The sequence below is a fragment of the Berghia stephanieae genome, chromosome 3, assembly GCF_034508935.2.
Source record: "Berghia stephanieae isolate SIO BIC M18660-M18661 chromosome 3, UCSD_Bste_1.3, whole genome shotgun sequence".
Taxonomy (NCBI): Eukaryota; Metazoa; Mollusca; class Gastropoda; order Nudibranchia; family Aeolidiidae; genus Berghia; species Berghia stephanieae.
The window spans coordinates 62,802,426-62,825,390 of NC_088362.1; the positions used below are offsets into that span (position 1 = coordinate 62,802,426).

The 22,965-nt window shown below is 37.8% G+C and overlaps 1 protein-coding gene across 1 annotated transcript; it reads left to right on the forward strand.

The window, feature by feature from the left end:
• The first annotated feature begins 5 nt into the window (after positions 1–5).
• LOC144968166 (ATP synthase subunit b, mitochondrial-like) lies at positions 6–15,911 on the forward strand. Its single transcript, XM_078906203.1, has 7 exons — positions 6–133; positions 4,597–4,857; positions 6,765–6,934; positions 7,830–7,958; positions 10,063–10,140; positions 11,513–11,614; positions 15,653–15,911. Exons 1-7 carry the CDS (start codon positions 88–90, stop codon positions 15,725–15,727), a joined length of 861 nt encoding a protein of 286 aa, XP_078762329.1. The 5' UTR covers positions 6–87; the 3' UTR covers positions 15,728–15,911.
• The last annotated feature ends 7,054 nt before the right edge of the window (positions 15,912–22,965 follow it).

The window sequence follows — 22,965 nt, forward strand, 5'->3', positions numbered from 1 at the left end:
GCGTTAAAACTTTGTTGATACGGCAACTGGGCATATAAGGGAAGCTACTCAGAAAGTAAAAACAGCAACATCCGGGTGGCTCCTTCCATGTCTGTCTTGTTGAAGGGCAAAATGTTGTCGGCACTTAGAAATGGTAAATAATGATGAACATAGATGTTATATTTTGTATTATGACCTATACTCACCACCAATTCATTTATATTAGGTTTATATGCAACATGCCAGAATTTCTGAATAGATTGCCATCTTAAACTCAATGAACAGCGGACCGAGACCGAGAGTGAAGCAGAGTTTGCCCGGTACCAACCAACACATCCAATGCTGTTTGCAAAAGTGTAACATCCACCTGCATAAATCCGCGATCCTTAGTTGACACTGGTAATGTTGACATCTTCTCCCACCGTCACCGATAACTTGTCTTTTTTTAAATCTAAATATCAGACTTCACGTCGACTGCGGCAACTGTACGAGTACGACTGTACACTCACTCATCAACTCACTCGCTCTCTGTACTGTACTTTCCCAGTCTGCTCACAATGGCTGTCATTATCCCCAGATAGGTGTCTGGGGATAACGAAAATTCGTTATCCCCAGACACCTGTCTGAGGATAGCCAAATTTCGTTATCGAAGTGACTATTCTCACCCCCCCCCCCCCCCCCCGGATGCTAGTCTTCATGTCTTCATAATAGTAGTCCACAATTGTTGTATGTTTAATCCAAAGGTTGTAATGCAGTAATTTGTTAAGTTTCTTGTCACAAGTTGCACAATTAAAAAAAAAAAAAAATCAATCAAATCCAAATCGCAAAAAGCCGGCGACGTTTTTTTCGGTAATCCAATCGGCCGGGGGAGTGAGAATAGAGGCAGCCTTTCGTTATTCCCAGACAGATATTTGAAACTCCGCTCTTTTAAACAATTATCCACAGTCCAGAATATGGAATATCTCCAAATGCACATAGAAATAAGGAAAGTTAATAAATTATCTATAAAAAAACATAAAATTAACCAACATTAAATCAGTTGTTACTACATATACACAATATGCGTCGACTTCGAAGTGGGTGTCATGGCCGAAGGGTTTAGTCGTCAGCCCTGGAAGTTTTACCAGAATCGACGTTGCGGGTTCAAACCCTGGTTCTGCCCCTTTTTTTTTTTTTTTTTTTTACATTCCGTCTTCTTTTTACAGAACGGTGCAAGGGATAAATGTCCCATCCATCCCCCCCACCTCTTTTTTTATTTTTTTTAAAACTCTCTCTCTCTCTCTCTCTCTCTCTCTCTCTCTCTCTCTCTCTCTCTCTCTCTTAGTTCTTTTCTAGTTTCTAGCAAATTGTCATATTCGTCCCCACTCCGATCTCAAAAAGTGTCTAAAAAGAATAAATGATTAAAAAGCAAACAAACAGAAATATTCAGAGAGTGACCAAATGGTCAGATAGAAGAGAAAAAAACAAACAATTTTTTTAAAAATAAAAACAAGTTTAAGAAATTCATGCTCAGAAACGGAACAAAAAGTCAAACAAAAAGGAGAAAAGAATAGACTCGCACAAAAAAAAAAGAAAAGAAGATGGTATTTTTTTTTTTTTAAAGTGGCGGAACCAGGATTCGAACCCACAACGTCGATTCCAGTAAAACTTCCAGGGCAGACGACTAAACCATTCGGCCATGACACCCCGAAGTCGACACATATTGTGTTTATGTAGTAACAACTGATTTAATGTTGGTTAATTTTATGTTTTTTATAGCTATTTTATTAACTCTCCTTATTTCTATGTGCATTTTGGAGGCATTCCATATTCTGGAATGTGGATAATTGTTTAAAGGAGCGGAGTTTCAAATATATGTCTGGGGATAATGAATTTTGGTTATCCCCAGACAGGTGTCTGGGGATAACGAATTTTCATTATCCCCAGACAGGTGTCTGGACTGGGGATAATCACAGCGGCTCACTATTTTTTTTTCAGTCCAGAACCACTTAGCACTATTTAGTATCAACTGCTTTGCTTTCGGGACAGTTCTCTAAAAGAGTTCATTGATTGTGGTACCTAGTGATTGCACTTGCAGTCAGGTCTATTTTTTTTTCCCCAGGGAGTGGCTATTCTCATCCTGGGTGAGAAGAGAAAAACATTCAAGCTCTCACCCTGGGTGAGAATAGAAAACGTTTGATCTCTCGCAATTCTAAATTCAAATACATGTCATGTATGTTCACCCTCCTCGCGTCCATTAACACTAAAAGCAGTCACAACAGAGACATGATGATGATCGGGTTAGGGTTAGATTAGCGAGAAAGGGTGGTGGTTAGGCTAACCCTACCTGTTGGTTTAATACAGGGTGAGAAGTCCAACGTTTTTCTATTCTCACCCAGGATGAGAACAGAGGCAGCCTTTTTCTCAACAAATTAGGCTGTGTCAGTGTCAGTACAGTTCTCTGGGGTTTTTTTGCCTCTCTTTCCATTTATATAGTCAGGCAATCGTCTTCTTTGTAACTTTGTTGCATCAGAGAAGGTCCTCCAAATTTCACCCTTTCTGTCAGCTTATTAATAAAAGAAGAAATAAAATCTGTGCTGACACTATTCAGTAAGTCGATTAATAAATTAAAGATAAAAAAATTTAGTTGCTTTGCTTGTTAACTCTTTCAGCACCATTGACCGCACTGTGCGGAATCTGTTCTACTCGCCAATGGCCTCACAGTGCAGCCCATCTTGAAAGGCAAAAACATTAATGTAATCCAATCCTACTTTCTACCAAAGTACTAATAAATTGAACCAATCATATCATTTCTTTCATCAGAACATTCAATTGGCCCTAGGGTGGTATTTTAATTCAGAGATGTTGCACGGAATTTGAATGTCGCTTTGTCTTAGTTTGTCATTCTCATGCTGCTTCAATCAGGTGTCAGCCATTTTGTAATGGAAATGCGAATATAGCCTCAGCACTGAAAGAGTTTTTTTTTTTAAGTTTTCTTTTAAGATATCATTGAATTTGTTTCAGTTATTGCATTGACCTATCCCAAGGATCGACTTTTTTGGAGCTTTTATATAGCGCAATATCCACTAAACGTGCTCAAAGCGCTTTACGAGAGGTCCCTGGCCAACAGCAACACTTGACATGTAGGACTGGACATGAAGCCTGTTGGGTGATATTACATTTTTTTTGGACAGATACAATGCTGTTATTTTACACCCGAGTACTGTGAGAGAATTTGAGTAAAGAGCCTTTTCCAAGGACTCAATTATGCGCCGAGTGAGGCTCAAACCCAGGACTGTCCGATCCGAAAGCATGTCATACCACAAAACCACATAGCCGACTTTGACTTTGGTTAGCAGTGAGTCATCTCAGAGTTTAATGGTTCCCATTTTGATTTTATATGTGGTGACAAAATGTATCAAGATAATTCATTGGGGTCTCATTTGGTGTTTGCTATGCTGCATCATGCTAGAGCGGTGTCCCTCAAAATGATAGCCCGATTTTGGGGGGGGGGGGGTTCAACAATAAATCCATTGAAAATTGAAGAAAATTATTTTTTTTCCAAATTGTAATTTACGGACTTGACCAGGGATTCAGTTTTCTTTTAGGGCATGCCTCCATAGTTAATAGTAGACCAATTCAAAAACTTATGCATGTTATAGGAGGTGGGAATACTGGGAATGAGCTTAGGGGGAGCAAACCGCCCATTCCTCTCACCCTTTCATTTTCATACATAATAACACACAATAGTTGTCTTACGTTGGCTTTTAAAAACTCTTTGTTGCTGTTTTATTTATATTAGATTTATATTATGTGGTCTTGTGGTATGACACTTGCTTTCGGATCGGAAGGTCCTGGGTTCGAGCCTCGCTCGTCGCAAAGTTGAGTCCTTGGAAAAGACTCTTTACTCACATTCTCTCACCGTACTCAGGTGTAAAATGAGTACCTGGCTGTTAAGAGCATTGTCCCTGTTGAAAAAAAAATTATAATATCGCCTAACAGTACAGGTGTCATGTCTCGTTCTACATGAAATCAATGAGTTGTATTAGGAATTTGGAGAATTTTACCCCTTGTTTTCCCACCTCTATACTATAGACATGTATTCGGTAGGGTTGTTGACTTGGGTGTGACATGATAAGGTAAAAATAAAAATATACACCAAGATCCTTTACATTGATTGTGTATTTAATGATGTGATTAAAATGATTTTAGCGGGTGGTTGGATGGGAGCATCACCCTTGAATCATATACCTATGATGTTCGCATAGGTGTACGATCCAATAGTGATGTCGTTTCTTCTTCTCTTTACTAGCCTATCCTGCTTCTTTGGTTTGTGACTGTATTTTTGACAGGGGATTTTTTTTTTTCTGTAAACCTTCTGCCTGTTTGTTCTTGGTTATTTATAATTTAGCTTATGATATCTTTAGGTTATGATTTTGATTTACATTTGTACTATTTTTGTTAGATTGCTTGTTTTTTTGTTTCAGCGGTCTCTCATATAACCTCAATTGTGTTGGAAGAGACCTAAAGCAACAAACAAACAAACAAACAAACAAAAAATGATTTTAACCCCCCCCCCCCCAAAAAAATAAAAAATCTGTATGTCCATTTATCTTTTTGTTCCCTTTATTTCACCAGGCGTGCTCCGCTCTGTTGCACAAGGACAGGGGTCTCTCAGGGTGATCGGTGTTGTTCCCATCCGACAGGCACAAACCCAACCTCCAACTCCCGAGGAGCGCATCAAACAATGGGACTACGTGAACAGTGTCTATTTTGGACCGGAGAGGGACATGAAGAATTTCCCTAATCCCACACAGCCGGACGGACCAGAACCAACGCGTTTGGGCATTATTCCCAACACCTGGTTCGAATTCTTTTATCCAAAAACTGGAGTCAGCGGTAAGCATTTCCTTTGTTGTAGTTTTAATCTCACCTAAAAGGTCTCGTGTTTTATCCTACGTGTTAAGTGTTTCTGTTGGCTAAGGACCCCTTGTAAAGCACATTGAGCACATTTAAAAGGACGCTGCGCTTTAATAATGCCCCAGTTTTTTAAGTAAACTTTGTTGGGTTTTTTTGTCAATGTCAATAGTCAGACCAATGTTAAGTTGCTTTTGTTTGTATTGAATTACTATACTACTACAGGTACTTTATAGTTATATTTATTCCACCTCTCTCATTGGAAAACCCTATCATTTCTTAGTAAATACGTAATCGCTGATTAATGCTTTAAACGCGTTGAATAAAAATTGTATTCAACGATGACAGAATATTTGCACACATTTTATTGGTGTGAAATTAGGTTTAAAAGACAGCTGATTGGCAATTATAAATCTTTTTGAGTGCATGAATACAAATCCAACTTTTTTTGTTTTGGGTCAAATTGACATTCAAGCAGGAGAAAGATACAAATTATGGTGAATAGAAGTACTAATAACTTAGAGTAATCGTACAAGCTTCGCACAACTCACGACATATTGGGCCAAATCCTGATCTTTAGACATGACTGAATTAGAATGACGGTAGGCGGGAGTTCCATAGGGAAGGAACAAATCTGCACATAACTCGACTCTTTCACAAGAACCTTAACATTGTTTGATACATTTTATCTAGATCCTGATCTCTAGAACCATTTGAGCTATTTTATCAAAGGAAGTATTTTAAACACAAACACACAGACACACACATACGTACAAGTCATTTGCAAGAAAAATAGTATCTGCGATTAGAGAGTTATTTTATCAAAACATATTTCAAATTCACCATACACACATGCACAAGTTAAAAATAGAGGTGTACACTAGAAGTCATAGTACAGTAGAACATGAAAGTAACATACTCGGAAATAGCGAGTAAAATCTAAATCCCCGTTTTTTTCTCTTATTTGAGTCAATAAAATTAGCATGCAAGTAGCGAGTATGAAAAAGAGGTCAACTCGGAAATAACGAGCATTTCCTGCCCCAGCCTAGGACTTCGAACGAAGTAAAGCAAAACACCAGACAAGGGCGATTTATATATTTTTAGCCTAGCTTCTTTTCTTTTACGAGTAATATTACATAGTAGCCTAGTCTAGAGTACATAATAGGCGAAACAAATTTGGGTGGGGGTTGGGTGTGTGTGTTCGTGTGCGTGTGGGAGTCAATTATTCACCCAATGTGGTGCCGCGCGAGGTAAGCACTGGCAGCCAACATGTCAACATGCCTCACTTCGCAGCATCGGTCAGCGAGTCGCATTCGTTAACGAATGACACGATCAGCGAGAGAGGGGAGCGTGGAACCATCATTTCAGTGGGTCAGTGATTGAGTGATGCGCTTGCTTACCTCATCAAACATGCCTAGTGCATACAAACACTCGCACACACACATACATGAAATCTTGATGGAAATGGAAGGGGTGGATCAACTTCAACCTGTGGCCATCATTACGTAGTTAACGAAGGCCGTGTTCAACCCCACCCTCACCCCACTTTATCCACACACAGTCATTTGCATGCACGCGCGGCACACACGCACAAACACACACACACACACACATTGTCTTTCCATATTTTTGTACGGCCGAGTGACCTTTCCTGGCAACTCGGGAATAGTGAGAACTCGGAAATAGCGAGTAATCGGGAGTGGACCCGTCGAACTCGCTATTTCCGAGTTCGACTGTAATATGGTATATGAAACTAGGATGTTTTATGGTATGATTTTGTCTGAGGTTAACCGATGGACCAATACATTTTCTTCCTTTTTGACAAATTGCCATTATCATCACTGATTAATGTCTTAAAGATATATGACTTATATGATGTTTTACCTCAGGTCCATATGTCTTTGGTGCTGGCCTTGCTATTATGATGATGTCAAAGGAGTTGATGGTCTGTGATCATTACTTCACTGAAATCCCAGCTTTCTGGACCATGTGTTACATCCTATGCACCCGTCCTAGCGTTGGCCCAAAGCTGAAGAATTACCTCAGCAAGTTAATGGATGTGAGTTCAATATAGCGTGTTTGTAATTATGATTAGAAGCATTGTTTTTTGGGGGTTTTTTTGTTTTTCAAGACAATATTTCATAAGAAAAAAAATGATTAAATAAGCAAGTTAGAAGAGTTGACCATTGATTATAAAATTAACTCATAGATTGAGAGGCTGCTGTAATCATACTCTCTATCTAAAGCATTTGTAAGAATTTCCAAGTAACATATTCTCTGTTGTCTTGATAATTATTAAGAGACCTGCTCAGCATTGGAGTAATGTATTTTTTTTTTCTAACCAACAAAGGTGCCAACTATTACGAAAATTTGGAAATTTTAACGTAAAAATGGTGCCAATTTTAATTACATATTTTTATTGAGCAGTCGTTTTCCTTGTGATGATATGAGGTTAAGTTCTTACACAAGGTTATATCACTGTGAAGTCTTCAATTTTTTATCACCGGGGTGGGGTACCTTAACTCCCATAGACATGATGCCAATTTTTACCGGACAGAGACAATGCTGTTAATGACCAGGTACTCGTTTTACACCGGAGTGTGGTTAGAGAATGTGAGTAAAGAGCCTTTTCCAAGGACTCAAATATGCACCGCTCGAGATTCAAACCAAGACCTTCCGATCCTAATTGCGAGTGTCATACCACGAGACCACATAGCTGCATGATTGATAATCTGAATATGGTTTGTCCTCCAATTGCTCTAAATATAATAAAGCCTTCTTACCACTTTTCCCAATGAGATATCTAATAATAATAATATCTTTATTGTCCTCAAATAGTGGCAATTTGTCATTTGGTTACACAATACAATATATTGACATAAACACACTCACACGCATGTACTCTAGTAACATCGTAGTCTATCTAATATTGTCTGTTTTTAAAACTCTTAAAGACTCGTCAAGAAATTGAGTACGATCGTCCAGTGGGCAAGATGAGACAGGAAGCAGAAGACCGCGTCAACCAGATGGAGCGTCTCATCGAGGAGACAGAATGCGTCAAGCATTTGTACCAAGTACAGAAGGTAACGCTGGCTTGTATAAAACTTTTCTTTTTTCATGTGTTGTTGAATGATTTTCTCATTATTTTGATCACTCACAGTAAAAAGAAAAAAATTATGCAAAAATTGAGCTTTTATATAGAGCATATCCACTAAATGTGCTCAAAGGGCTTTACAATAGGCCCCTGGCCAACGGCAACATTTAACATTAAGGATGAGACATGACGTCTGTTAGGCGATATTACAATTTTTTCAGACAGAGACAGCGCTGTAAACGACCAGTTACTCATTTTACACCTGAGTGCGGTGAGAGAATGTAGGTAAAGAGCGTTCTCCAAGGACTCAACGTTGTACCGAGCAAAGCTAGAACCCAGGACCTTCCGATCTGAAAGTGTCATACCACTAGATAGACCTGTAAATTCTCAGTCAATTAACTGAAATCAGTCAATTTGTCAAATTCAAATATTTAAAAAAAGGAAAGAAAGAAAGAATTCACAAATCGTAGTCGAATGACCGTAAAGTAATTAGGAGTGTTCCACAGCGCTACGCATAGCTCATGGGGACCGTTTATATTAACGATGTATATATTGCCAAGACTAAGCGACGCTTTTTATAAAAGGCGTGTCTGAACACTTCCCTGGGTATTTTCACACATCCTTCGTTAAATTATTTTTTCACTTTCCAAACCCGTCGTGATCCCAACTGTAGCCAATTTTAACTGAGCCACCGAGCGATAAATTTCACTGTTTCATCTAAGCCAAAATTGACCACATTTACCTGGCGAGTCTCAAAAGTATGATAAAGTAAATTGCGAATGCCGGAAGTCCGTTATGTAGACACCTTCAAATCGAAAGTTAGGATAGATTTCTACAAGCACATTTCGATTGCCTCACGTTGTAAACAAACTGGTTGACCGTTTCTTCACTGATTGAGTACCTGATTATAAGGAACAATGGTAAGTAGCCTAATTAATTCCCATGCAAATCAGGACGTTTTCTGCCATTGTTTTGCTCAAGCCCAAGCGAGCTTGCTGTTTTGTGGCGATTTACCTTCATTTCGATTCTTTGAAATTTTCCGCTACGCCTGCCGAAGTTTCTTCTTGATAATTCACTTCTACTTAATAATAATTCAGTGTATTGGCCAGGAGTCATATTTATTTAAGTTTTTTTTTCTGTCATTTACTGATTGAAAATCAAGTTTGCTCATTGCTACATTATTCTAATGTTCTCACAATGTCTGAGCTGTTCGTGGATCCAATTCAGACTTGTCGAGCATCGATAAAGATGTGAGGAATAAATTTAATTGGTCATGGCTAGAAGTTAAAGATGATAATGGTGATTATTTTTCTATGTCAAAAAAATTCCAGAGGCAGGAATATGACTTTGATGAAGTCATCTTTACCTATATGAATGACATGCTGATTTAGCATTCCTTCTACATCAAATTATGGCAGTCATAGTCATACTTCCAGTAAGAAATAACACCCACTATTTTAATATATTGTATTTATCACTCTCCTCTCCGATGATGCCCTTATTTTAAAAAAAAATAATTGAATCTTCAGTTTGTCGAAGAGTTTCAGTCAATTTTTATAGAGCTCATTTACAGGTCTACACTAGATCACATAACCGCACATAATTGTAATAGTAATAGATTTATATAGCACTTTTCGTTTTAGCCTCAAGGTGCTTTTACAATAAGTAATAAGACATTTGAAATTTGTGATATCCTCACATATACATGTCAGGAAAAATGAAGAAAAAACTCCAAAACAATCCCAAGTATTTTTTTACTTAGCATGTCTTCAAAAGTCTTTTACTGAATACTGGTAGCGCGCCTCACTGCAGATGGAAGTAAGGTGTTCCAGATTTGTGGTCCAAATTTGTCGAAAGGTCTGTTGCAGACACATTTTAAATTAGTTTTTGGGGTCTGGTCATGTAGGATGGCTCATTAGGGGCCCAAAATCCTAGATGTAGATGGAAGGAGTGGAAACTAAGGGTCTGTAACAAATAAAATATATTTGTATTCGTTATTGGTTGCAATAATGTTTTGTGATAAATTTACTTACATATTTTATTTTATTTTTTTCTTTAATTGATTTTTATTTCAAATATTATCTGTTTTGCAGGAAGGTGTCGAACTGCAACTGGAGGCTGCATACAGACAGAGACTCCAAACAGCTCACCAAGAAGTTAAGAAGAGATTGGTAAGCATGTTCATGGGGTCATAACCCTCATTTTGACACTCTTAACCAGCTAACTGTCGTAATACATGTATTTAAAGATTTGGCCAGGAAACTCGTCCTTCAAATATCGATCACTTTGGAATGACCCTCATCTTGAGAAAACTTTCAAACTTGAGACTTCGCGGAATTCTCAGGTTTGTGAATTTTTGTCAAGAGAAGGGTCATTTAACAGCGATTGATATTTGGACAGTTTTCTGGCCAAATTGTTAAATACATGTATTTCCAGAATATGACAATTAGCTAGTTAAAAGTGAATTTACAATTAATGATAAGAAATACAAATTTTTTTTCATTTGCAATGTAAGAAATTGTGTCAAGTCTCCACCACAAAGAATCAGGGCTGAGAATCTACCGCCTAAATAGTGATTTATCTCTGCCCATCACTATCACAATTCCGCCCTTTTCATATTTTTGTTATGAATAAATAAGACTCACCACAACCACTACATCAACATTCCTACCACTACTATTACAGTCACCTCCACATCTTCATCCCTACCACCACCACCATCACATCATCATTCTTATCACCACTACTACTACCGCCACATCATCATTCATATCACCACTACTATTACAACCACCACCACCACATCATCAAACCAACCACTACTACTACAATCACCACCACATCATCATCCCTACCACAACAACTACAACCATCACCACATCATCATCCCTACCACCACAACTACCACCACATCATCATCCCTACCACCTCTACTACTACAATCACCACATCATCATCCCTACCACTTCTACTTCTACAACTACCACCACATCATCATCTCTACCACCACAACTACTACAACCAGCACCACACCATCTCTACACCACTGCTACTACAACCACCACCACCACATCATCGGTACAACTACTACAACCACCACCACATCATCATCCGTACAACTACTACAACCACCACCACATCATCATCCCTACCACCACTAATACTACAACTACCAGCACCACATCATCATCTGTACAACTACTACTACTACAACCACCACCACTATGCTACAATCACCAAGACATCATTATCCCTAACAAAGCTTTTGTTTACTTTCCAATATTTTTCCACATTAGTTTACTTTCCAAGATTTTTCTACATTTGTTTACTTCCAAGATTTTTCTACAACAGAGAGGACCTACAAATTTTCTCTGTTGTCAATCTAGAATTTAGTAATGCATTTATATCTTTATTGTTTTTTGTTGTTCCTGAAGAATGGTTTTGAGCCCGAAACGTTCCGTGTTGGGTATTTTGTTCTTTTTTTATGATGTTATATTCATTTTTGTTTATTAATGTTTGTGTCATTGTATTTTTGCTGTACAGGACTATGAACTTGAGAAAGAAAATGTGAAGAGGAGGTATGAACAACAGCACATGGTGAACTGGATTGTAAACAATGTGAAATCCAGCATCACCCCACAGCAGGTAATTGATTGCACTACACACAAAACCCATAGCTAATATCATTACATGCCTGTTACCCTAAGCAGTCAGCCCCACATATCATTCTACATGTGATGTGTTGCTGTTGGTCAGGGACCGTTTGTGAAGATAAGAACCAAGCTCAAGAACCATGAGCAAAATAGAAACAATTTGCCATAAGATTTCATATCTTAGACATACTGACCTGTGATACCTGTAAAGAAATACTCTCGATTGCCGCACATGCATCATTAGCCTTAAATCTGGATTCAAAATCATGCGGGTCAGTCAAGCACCTTTTGACCTTGGCTCATATACATGTGTTATTTGGGGTTTTTTTCTATTAGTGTTATCAGAAGTTTTCCACCAGTTCTTCCCCTTTCCCTTGACTTCCAAGCACTGGGTGGGGTTCCTGGCCTCCCATAATGGGCAGGGAGGCACTTACTGTGTTGTCTTCTATCCCCTTATAGCTTTTTTTCCAATTTGCTTTCTGTCTTTGTCTTGGAATGAGATTGCTTGGTTTTGTCCTGGCCCTGGCCGGAGTTCTAGGCTGGGAGGGAGACAGTCAAATGCATAGTTATAGTTTTGGGAGATGATCATTGTTTTCCTTGTAAATCATCTCTCTGTTGTGTATTATATTTGTTATTTTGAATGTATAATGTAAGCATTTGAGTGTATTCCTCTTAGTGAGATCCTTTGCTTGTGTCCGGGTGAGTCTTATAGGTGATCCCAAACTACGTACATTGATAGTATGCTTTTGGAATCTACATCTGAACCCTATTTGTTCCCAGTACCCCTTTGTCTTACTTTTTCTTGGGTGCTTTAACTTGTAATTCTTCTAGAATTTGACTATCCCATTTTTCCATTTTACTGGCACTGATATAACCTAAATGTGTTGCAAGCGCCTTAAAATCCTTAAAAACAAAAACACAAACGACTTCTAAGCAATACTGTAGAAATGCATTTATCAATGAGTTATTTACTCCTTTCTCATAATTAGATTATTTGGTAGTTTTAATTTGCTGTAGGCACGTTGGGGTCTTTTGAATGTCACATGAAAGACGAAATGACATTATTGAATGGGGGGGGGAGGTGAATGGCAGGGTCCTGGGTGGGGTTCCTGACCTCCCATAGTGGGCAGGGAGGCACTTACTGTGTCTTCTATCCCCCCTGTATCTGTTTTCCAATATTTTGTCTTGTTTTGGAATGAGATGACTTAGTTTTGTCCTGACCCTGGCAGGAGTCTTTGGCTGGGGGGTGGGGGGGGGGGGGGAACAGTTGAATGTGTAGTTATAGTTTTGGGAGGTGATATTTTTTAAATTGTAAATCATCTCTCTGTTATGCACTGTATTTATGTTTTGTTTACCAGGTCTGTAAATCTTCCGTCTATAAGTGCTAAAAAAATTTTTTTTAAAAAACGATATTATAAATAAAATTCGTAACGTCAAAGAAACAGAACCAATAAAAAATAAAATAAAAAACTTTTATTTCGTTCATCGAAAAAATTAGATTTTATTCCGTTTCAAATGCCGACTTAAAAAAACAAAACGAAAAAACTTTTTATTTGTCGCATCAAAGACAAAACTAAACTTGTCGTCTATCAATCAGATAGCTTAATATTATCATGCCACCTACACGCTCCGCTAGACGTGGGTGTATTCACTGCACTGCCTGGCTACTGTGCCACAGCCAGCAAGTCATCTTCACACACACACACCTAGTCAGTAAATAACCGGACCGGAAGGTTTCTCTCTATTTTGCTACCGACACATGTGCATGTCTTCGGTTCTCATATCGTTTTCTCTATATTTTATTGGTTCCGTCCCGATGTCAGACGGAAAAAAAATAATGCGAAATAATTATTTTTCTTCGAAATATATATTCTTCTTCGAAAGCTCTCACACGACCGTACCACCTCTTCTTCTACTTCTTCTTCTTCTTCTTCTTCTTCTTCTTCTTCTTCTTCTTCTTCTTCTTCTTCTTCTTCTTCTTCTTCTTCTTCTTCTTCTTCTTCTTCTTCTTCTTCTTCTTCTTCTTTCTTCTTCTTCTTCTTCTTCTTCTTCTTCTTCTTCTTCTTCTTCTTCTTCTACTTCTTCTATAAGAATTAATCCAAATAAACAAAAGAATCAGCGTAAACATTTGACACAAACAGGAGTGAAGATACGCAGTTTCCCGTGTGATGTACGAGATACACATCCTTCAAAAGGGTAGGAATTGTTCTCTTCCTTTCATTTTACAACTAACTCAGACCTGGGCCTTCAAATAATTGGGATTTTTTAAATTTTTTTTGGTACCATAAAATAAGGACCTCGTTATAAATAAAGTAGGGGAAAGTGACATGATTTGACTAGTCAATTGAAGTGTCATATCTGTGTTTTGTCCATATTTTTGTCCTGTTGTATCCATTTTCGCATGTTCAAAAAGTTCCGACAATTTTTTCACCAACCATTTACAGGCCTGGTTTACATATTATATATGATTTGTAAACATTTGAGTGTATCCTTCTGAGTTGGGACCTGTGTTTGTGTTTGGATGAGTCTTTTAGGTGATCTTAAAACTAAGCATTTTGATAGTGTGCTCTTGGAATCTTCATGTTTCCTATTTGAATCAACTCCCCTTTGTCTTACTTTTTCTTGGGTGTATTAATTATAATTCTAGAACTTTTTACTATCCTATTTTCTTCCTTTATATTTCCGCTGATATGACCTTAATGTGTTGCAAGCGCCGTAAAACCTTCAAAAACAAAAAAATTAAACAATGGCAAGGTGGATTAGGCATTGTCCTAGGGGATCCAGATTCAAGTTTGACTACTCTGTCGTAGTCTGCAACCACATTCACATGGATTGAAATATATTAGACCCTAAAGAAAAGTACACCAAAAAATGTCTGGGTGGGGTTCCTGACCTCCCATAGTGGGCAGGGAGGTACGTACTGTATCTTCTATCCCCCTATATCTTTTTCCAACTAGCTTTCTGTCTTTGTCTTTGAATGAGATTCCTTCTGGATGGGGTTCCTGACCTCCCATAGTGGGCAGGGGGGTACATACTGTGTCTTCTATCCCCTTATATCTGTTTTCCAACATGCTTTCTGTCTTTGCCTTGGAATGAGATTACTTGGTTTTGTCCTGACCCTGACCAGAGTCCTATCTGGGAGGGAAACAGTCAAATGCATAGTTATTGTTTTGGGAGATGATATTTTTTTCCTTGTAAATCATCTCTCTCTTATGTATTATTATATTTATTTTGAATGTATAATGTAAGCATTTGTGTGTATTCCTCTTTGTTGGATTTTGTGCTTGTGTCCAGATGAGACTTATAGGTGTTCTCAAACTAAGTACTTTGATAGTGTGCTCTTGGAATCTACATCTGATCCCTATTTGTTCCCAGTTCCCCTATGTCTTACTTTTTCTTGGGTGCTTTATTTGTAATTCTAGAACTTTTTACGATCCTATTTTCTTCCTTTTTACTGGCGCTGATATAACCTAAATGTGTTGCAAGCGCTGTAAAACCATTAAAAAAATACAAACATTGAGATTACTTGGTTCTGTCCTGACCCTGACCGGATACCCTGGCTGAGATGAAAACAGTCAAGTGTATAGTTAGTTTTGGGAGATGATATTTTTTTTCCTGTTAATCATCTCTCTGTTATGTAATGTATTACGTTTTGTTTACATATTATATATATGATTTGTAAACATTTGAGTGTATTCCTCTTAGTGGGAACCTGTGCTTGTGACTGGATGAGACTTTTAGGTGATCTCAAACTAAGTACTTTGATAGTGTTCTCCCTATTTGATCCAATTCTCCTTTGTCTTACTTTTTCTTGGGTGCTTTAATTGTAATTCTAATTATTACTATCCCATTTTCTTCCTTTTTACTCGTGCTGATATGACCTTAATTTCTTGCTAGCGCTATAAAACCCTTACAAACAAAACGAAACACCAAAAAACGAGTAAAGGTTTTTATTTTATTTTATCAATCACCCATGTTTTCAATGCTAAATCTGTTTACATTTTTTTTTCCAATCCACTTTTCCCTCCAGGAGAAAGACAGCATCAAGAGCTGCATTGATACATTGAAAGCTCTTTCTGCCAAGCAACAGACTGCCATGGCATGAGACAGCAATGAGACTTCAGCACCAAGTGTTTGAATCATTTTCATGTATTTAATTTGTGATGACAGCGTTAGATTACATTTAATTTCAGATGTGGATTTAGATGTTATCATAGAGTCCATGTTTGTTTTATTTTGTGAGCCTGGGATTCGTATTTTAATTAAATAAATAATGGATGGATGAGTAATTTATTGTGTGTCGTTGATGTTTCCTTTTTTATTTCTTATTTAAAAGACCAATTCCGTTTTAGCCAATTAATTGCCTTACCCTGGAATAACTCGTATCTAAAAATTTGGTCAGAAAACTCGGCCTTCAAATATTGATCGATATAAATGACCATCATCTTGGCAAAAATTCTTGGGACTTCATTAAATATTTCCCATGCACGTGCCGATTTCTACTAGGACAGGCACAGCAACTCGTAGAGATCGCCGCAATGTGTATGGCCAAATAACTGGGTGACGAGAAGAGGGACAGTTGGTCGCTCGCAAATCCTGTCTTGCTTAATATATTTCTAGGTGATCGGCTATCGGTGGGTGTGGCAGTATAAAGAAGTGGACATTTTATTTTCTCAAATTTTCGCTGTTTTGACGTCAGATTCTTGACCAACGTCAAATTTACAATAGATTTGATACCAAGCGCTATGTGTTTACTCCCAAAATTGTTGAAATTAGAAGGAAAAAAATGTAATATATTGGGGGGGTGGGGGGGTTGTTGTTTGTTTCGTTTTTAAAAAAATTGGAGTCATGGACTGATATCATCATCAACATTTATAGATATTATTATGAAGTTGACGTCACTCAGGGCTTGGTTATTGCTTTTTGCCATCTGTGTTTGAGTAATTTTCACTAAACTGTATTAACCAGAGTATAAACGTTCAGGGTTACACAAAGTTTTGCGTGTTGGTCTGTTAAACTTCTGGATGGCAATCTTGTGAGCTTCTTAGCCAACCGCATACTATCTATACCCGTTGGCTGGACATGACATGTGATTAACAGAAGCCTTGACTACATCAGAGAACCCTCGCTAACTACGTGATTATGGGTGTGGGTGTATTTATGCCATGCCCATATATAAAATACAACATCCACCAGCCGGTTATAACGTACCAACACACAAAACTGTAACAATGATGACAATAATAATAATAATCATCATCATAATAATAATGATAATGATTATAATAATGGTATGTAATATCAATAATAATAAGGATGATGATAAAAGCAATAATAATGGTGATGATGATGATGATAAAAATTAAATTTTTATTGTCCACAAAACAACATTTTCCGTGGTTACATTGTAGTTAAGATTAAATCTGATTGCAAACGCATTGATGTTATGCGTTTGGTTGAAATACTCACGGCATCGCCCGTGGGATATAACAAACAAACAAACTTAAGTTTTATATAGTACATTAAAACGTGCTCAAACTGCTTTATCAGGGGACCCTGTTACACGTAAAATGCAGAAAGGGACATGACGCTTGTTAGGCGATATTGCAATTTTTTTCGACAGACACAATGCTGTAAATGGCCAGGTACTAATTTTACACCGGAGTATGATTAGAATATCTTTTCTAAGGACTCAACTATGTGCCGAGCGAGGACTGAAATCAAGTGTCATAAGCAAGACCACAACATTGCCATTCGGAAGTATAATGGAAACACTCAAAACTATGTGTATCCTTGAACCATGCTGATTAATACAGTTTAGTGAGAAGTACTCATAAACATGGAAAAAAAAAAACCAATAGCAAAGACCTGAGTGACGTCAACTTCGTTCTATCTATAAACGTTAAAGTTAAAGATTACACATAATTTTCTGTGTTGGTCAGTTATATTTCCGGATGGCAAAGTTGTGAGTTTCTTTGCCAAGTGCACAGCATCTATACAGCATTCTTTTCTCTCTGTTAGGCAATTTTACAATTTTTTTCGGATGGAGACAACGCTGTTAACGACCAGGTACTCATTTTACACCTGAGTACGGTGAGAGAATATGAATAAAGAGCCTTTTCCAAGGACTCAATTATGCGCCGAGCGAGGCTCGAACCCAGGACCTTCCTATCCCAAAGCAAGTGTCGTACAACTAGACCACATAGCCGTACAAATGATGATGATTCTACATTGAGTGATTAAAACATCAAAACGTTTTCATATTTAATTTAGTTATCATGGAATTAGAATAATATATATGTTGCTGCTCGAAGCTGGAAGAAATAAATTAACAATGTGAAATTGAATGTAAAACATAAAATGGACGTTTCGGGTTTCCCTTTATCAACAAAAAATGATGAATGAAACACTACAGACGAATGAGATAATGTGGTTGTGGCGTTCGGCCATTTTATATATTTTCGTATATTAAATTGAAGCTTACATTCAATTTCACATTGTTATTTATTGGAATTAGAATAGAGTTCATCAGCAGTGAATTTCCTCAAACATTTCTCTGGAAAGTGGCCACGTCTATAACCACGTACTGGTTGCCTACGGATCCTGTTCGATCAGCAATGATTCGTCTCGCCAGGATGTCTCTGCCACTCCCACCCCATACCTTTCCAATGACATACGAGGCCATGAAACCAGATGTCCACTGCCATCGTCATCCGATTACGCGGAAAGCACTTTGCATTAGACTAGCGTCCCATCAAAAGGATAGCAAGCAATTGCTAGTGTTCTATTCATGCTCTAAAAACCGGGATAAACTCCGGCTCCATGGGTACAATGGCTGTGAAGGACTAATTAAAAAAAATAAAAATGGCTGGTAGGTAGATAATTCAAGGATGTACTACGCATGTTCTAGTAGAGGTTGGTTTGGTAACGAGGCACAGTGGCAGCAGCTTTTAATGGTGCTCACACTACTATGTTATGACGATCGACCCAATCTGCAAATTCCGTACCTCACTCGTGCACCGTCGCGAACCCGCCCGAAAGCTTCGTCACAACACACCTCTCAAACTCGAGTAGATGCTCTACGGTTTCGGGCTCGTTACCACAACGGATACATATTGTTGGAGCTGTGGTGTCAGTCACTGGCGTCATTTAATTAACAAAAGGCACGTAACTATCGATAAGACGACAAACTGGTTGATGTCGATAATGATGATGAAGGTGATGATGATGATGATCAAGGAGATGATGCTGGTGAAGAAGGTGATGATGATAATGATGAAGAAGATGATGATGATGAAGGTGATGATCATGATGGCAGTGGACATCTGGTTTCATGGCCTTGTATGTCATTGGAAAGGTAATGACGCATAGTAACTGGTTCTAAACTAAACAATGGCGGACGCCCTTATGGAATACTTTTCCGACGAGCATAAAAGTGTATCCAGAGGAGAACAACATTATAAATATAAAGCTGATCATGTTTTGACTTTTATACATTTTGATCACATGACACGTGAAAAAGTTGTAGCCAGCATGAAGAATATAAAATACAGATTTACTTTGTTTTAAACCAAGCTGCTGGTTGCTGGGCGGACGTGACATCAGACTATTGAATCCTATTCTAACTAAATTTAAAAACATTAGGTGGTAAAGATAACATTTTAATCACTCAATGTAGAATCATCATCATTTGTACGGCTATGTGGTCTTGTGGTATGACACTCGCTCGGCGCATAGTTGAGTCCTTGGAGAAGGCTCTTTACTCACATTCTCTCACCGTACTCAGGTGTAAAATGAGTACCTGACCGTTAACAGCGTTGTCTCTGTCCGAAAAAAATTGTAACATCGCCTAACAGGCGTCATGTCCCGTCCTACATGATAAGTGTTGATGTTGGCCAGGTACCCCTTGTAAAGCGCTTTGAGCACATTTAGTGAATATTGCACTCTATAAAAGCTCAATTAATTTTTATTTTTTTAGAAATCATGAGATCTTTTCTGTTGAGCTTTGCCCGAGAGTCGATAAATTTAGACTTTCCATTCCTATTGGTGCTGTGCGTTTATGTAAAATGCCCATAATATCCGCCAGCCGGGGCAGCATGGCTCAGCGGTACGGTCTTTGCTTCGTACTCGAAAGGTACCGAGTTCGATCACCCGCAGCTGTGCTGTGTGGCCTTGAGCAAATCACCCAGCCCTAGTTCAATTTGCGGTGCTGCACAGCGGCTGACGCCTGTGTTATTCCAGTCTTCCCTTGGAATAGACCCTAGAGACAAATTTCCCCTATGGGATGAATAAAGGGAATTTTTTTTTTTTTAATAACATACCTACAAAAAAACCCAAAAAAACTAATGTGTCATCTCGAATGTTCATAATCTGATTGATGCAATTTAGTCAAAATCTAATCACCAGAATTGCTGTCTGACAAAGAGCTGAATGACGTCAGCTTCGTTCCTTCTTTAGCTCAATTGATGGTTCGAGCGTTACTAAGAATTAACTTATTTCCAGTCAACTAACAGGACTGGCAAAAACATTCCTTATTTCCATAGCAGCCTTTAATATATGCCAAACCATTTTTTATAAATGTCAGTTCCAAAGTTATCATTATTATTATTATTATTATTATTATTATTATTATTATTATTATTATTATTATTATTATTATTATTATTATTATTATTATTATTATTATTATTATTATCATTATTATCATTATTATTGTTATTATTATTATTATTATTGTTATTATTATTATTATTATTATTATTATTATTATTATTATTATTATTATTATTATTATTATTATTATTATTAAACTGAGAACAACAACAACAACAATAACGGTTGTCCTACATAAGAAATTGTACAATTCAGTAGTGTGATCGTCCTACTTGCTTGTTTCGAAATGAAAAGGAAAATGTTATGTAGTCACGTGACTATACACGTCATCGTGTCGATCTGTGACGAAACTTTCCTGGACCTCTCTGCTGATCGGAAAACAACACAGTCTTATCTCCGATATGCCTCAAGTAGGTTTGAACACATGGCCTCAATACGCAAGGTTTGCGTCAGTGGCACGTTCCAATGGAACCAGTTCACCGCGGTACTCTGGAAACACACGTATTTAAAAATTGGGCCAGAATACTCGTCCTTCAAATTACATAATATCGATCAATTTAAATGACCCTCATCTTGGCAAAAACTTTCAAACCTGGGACCTTGCGAGGTATTCTTTATTTAAAGTCCCAGGTTTGATGAGAGTTTTTGCAAAGACGAGGGTTATTTAAATCGATCGATATATGAAGGACGAGTTTTTTTTTTGCCAAATTTTTAGATATGTCTTTTTCAAAGTGCGCTAGTTAACGAGGTGGCTTAGCTATGTATGTTGACAAGTTATAGGACACGCAATTATAATACATGACGCCCAATGGAGATAACAGATTTAATGCGACTTGTGCGGCTATGTGGTCTAGTGGTATGATGACACTCGCTTTCGGATCGGAAGGTCAGGGGTTCGAGCCTTGCTCGACGTATAGTTGAGTCCTTGGGGAAAAGACTCTTTACTCACATTCTCTCACCTTACTTAGGTGTAAAATGAGTACCTGACCGTTAACAGCGTTGTATCTGTTCGAAAAAAAATTGTAATATCGCCTAACAGGCGTCATGTCCCGTCCTAAATGTTAAATGTTGCTGTTGTCCAGTTTTCTGTCGTCAATCTGGAATTCAGTTAGGTATTTATGTCTTTATTGTTTTTTGTTGTTGGCTGAAGAAGGGTTTTGAGCCCAAAACGTTCCGTGTTTTGTATTTTGTTCTTTTTATTGAAGCTGTTCTATTCATTTTTGTTTATTACTTTTTGCAGTTTTTTCGGAGTGCTGGTCAGAAACAACTAAAGTCTTGCCTCATTTAAACGGAATAAAGTATTTATAAACTTGAGCTTTTATATAGCGCAATATCCACTAAACGTGCTCAAAGCGCTTTACAAAGGGTCCCTGATCAACAACAACAACACGTAACATGTAGAACGAGAGTCCTGTTAGGCGATATTACAATTTTTCTTTCTGACTGAGACAACGCTGTTAACGGCCAGGTACTCATTTTACACCTGAGTACGGTGAGAGAGTTTGAGTAAAGAGTCTTTTCCCAAGGACTTAACTATGTGCCGAGCGAGATTCGAACCCAGGACCTTCCGATCCGAAAGCGAGTGTCCTACCACTTGAGCACATAGCCGCATTTGCAAGTTTGATCATCCAAATTGTTATGGGCTGATTGTTGTAATGGAAATACTCTCAAACCCATGTGAATTATAGTCACAACAAGGTGCCCATAATTGGATTCAATAGTCTGATGTCACGTCCGCCTAACAACCAGCAGCTTGGTTCTAAACAAAGAAAATCGGTATTTTTTATTCTTCATGCTGGCTAGAACTTTTTCACATGTCTTGTGATCAGAATGTATAAAAGTAAAAAAAATGATCAGATTTATAATGTTTTTCTCCTCTGGATACACTTGAAGTATTTCATAAGGGCGTCCGCCATTGTTCTGATAGTTAAGAACCACTTATTAAGTTACTATGCGTCTTTACGAGGGAAGTGACGTCATGACTGTTGAAAACTATTGCGTTCTGTTATTAGACCAAATATGTTCACATTGAGTAAATAAAGTTTATTAGTCTTCAAATGCCTTAACAATAATTAGAGAGCGTTCCTGTCTTTGATAGTGTTCAATCAAATTTCTTCAAAGAATTCCATACACGCGATACCGCATTTCAAAGGGATGATTATTGTTTTCATCCTCTCATTTTTATCGGTCGAATGTTGATTTATCTTTTCGTTTTTTAAAAGCTTTTCAGATGTGCGGCTATGTGGTCTTGTGGTAAGACACTCACTTTCGGATCGGAAGGTCCTGGGTTCGAGCCTTGCTCGGCGCATAGTTGAGTCCATGGAAAAGGCTCTTTACTCGCATTCTCTCATCGTACTACGTTAACAACGTCTCTGTCCGAAAAAAAGTGTAATATCGCCAAACATTCGACATGTCCCGTCCGACATGTTAAGTGTTGCTGTTGGCCAGGGACCCCTTGTAAAGTGCTTTGAGCACATTTAGTGGATATTGCTCTATATAAAAGCTCAATTTAATTAAACTATTATTATTATTATTATTATTATTATTATTATTATTATTATTATTATTATTATTATCATCATCATCATTATCATCATAACAGTTTTAGTACCGCCTCACAAAGCAAACGGTTGCCTTCATGAGTCCCTGAGCGACATTGAGTCTAATCAAGTTGAAGACTAGTTCTTTATTGCCGGGGAAACCCGCCCCCCATAGGTAATTGACTTCACA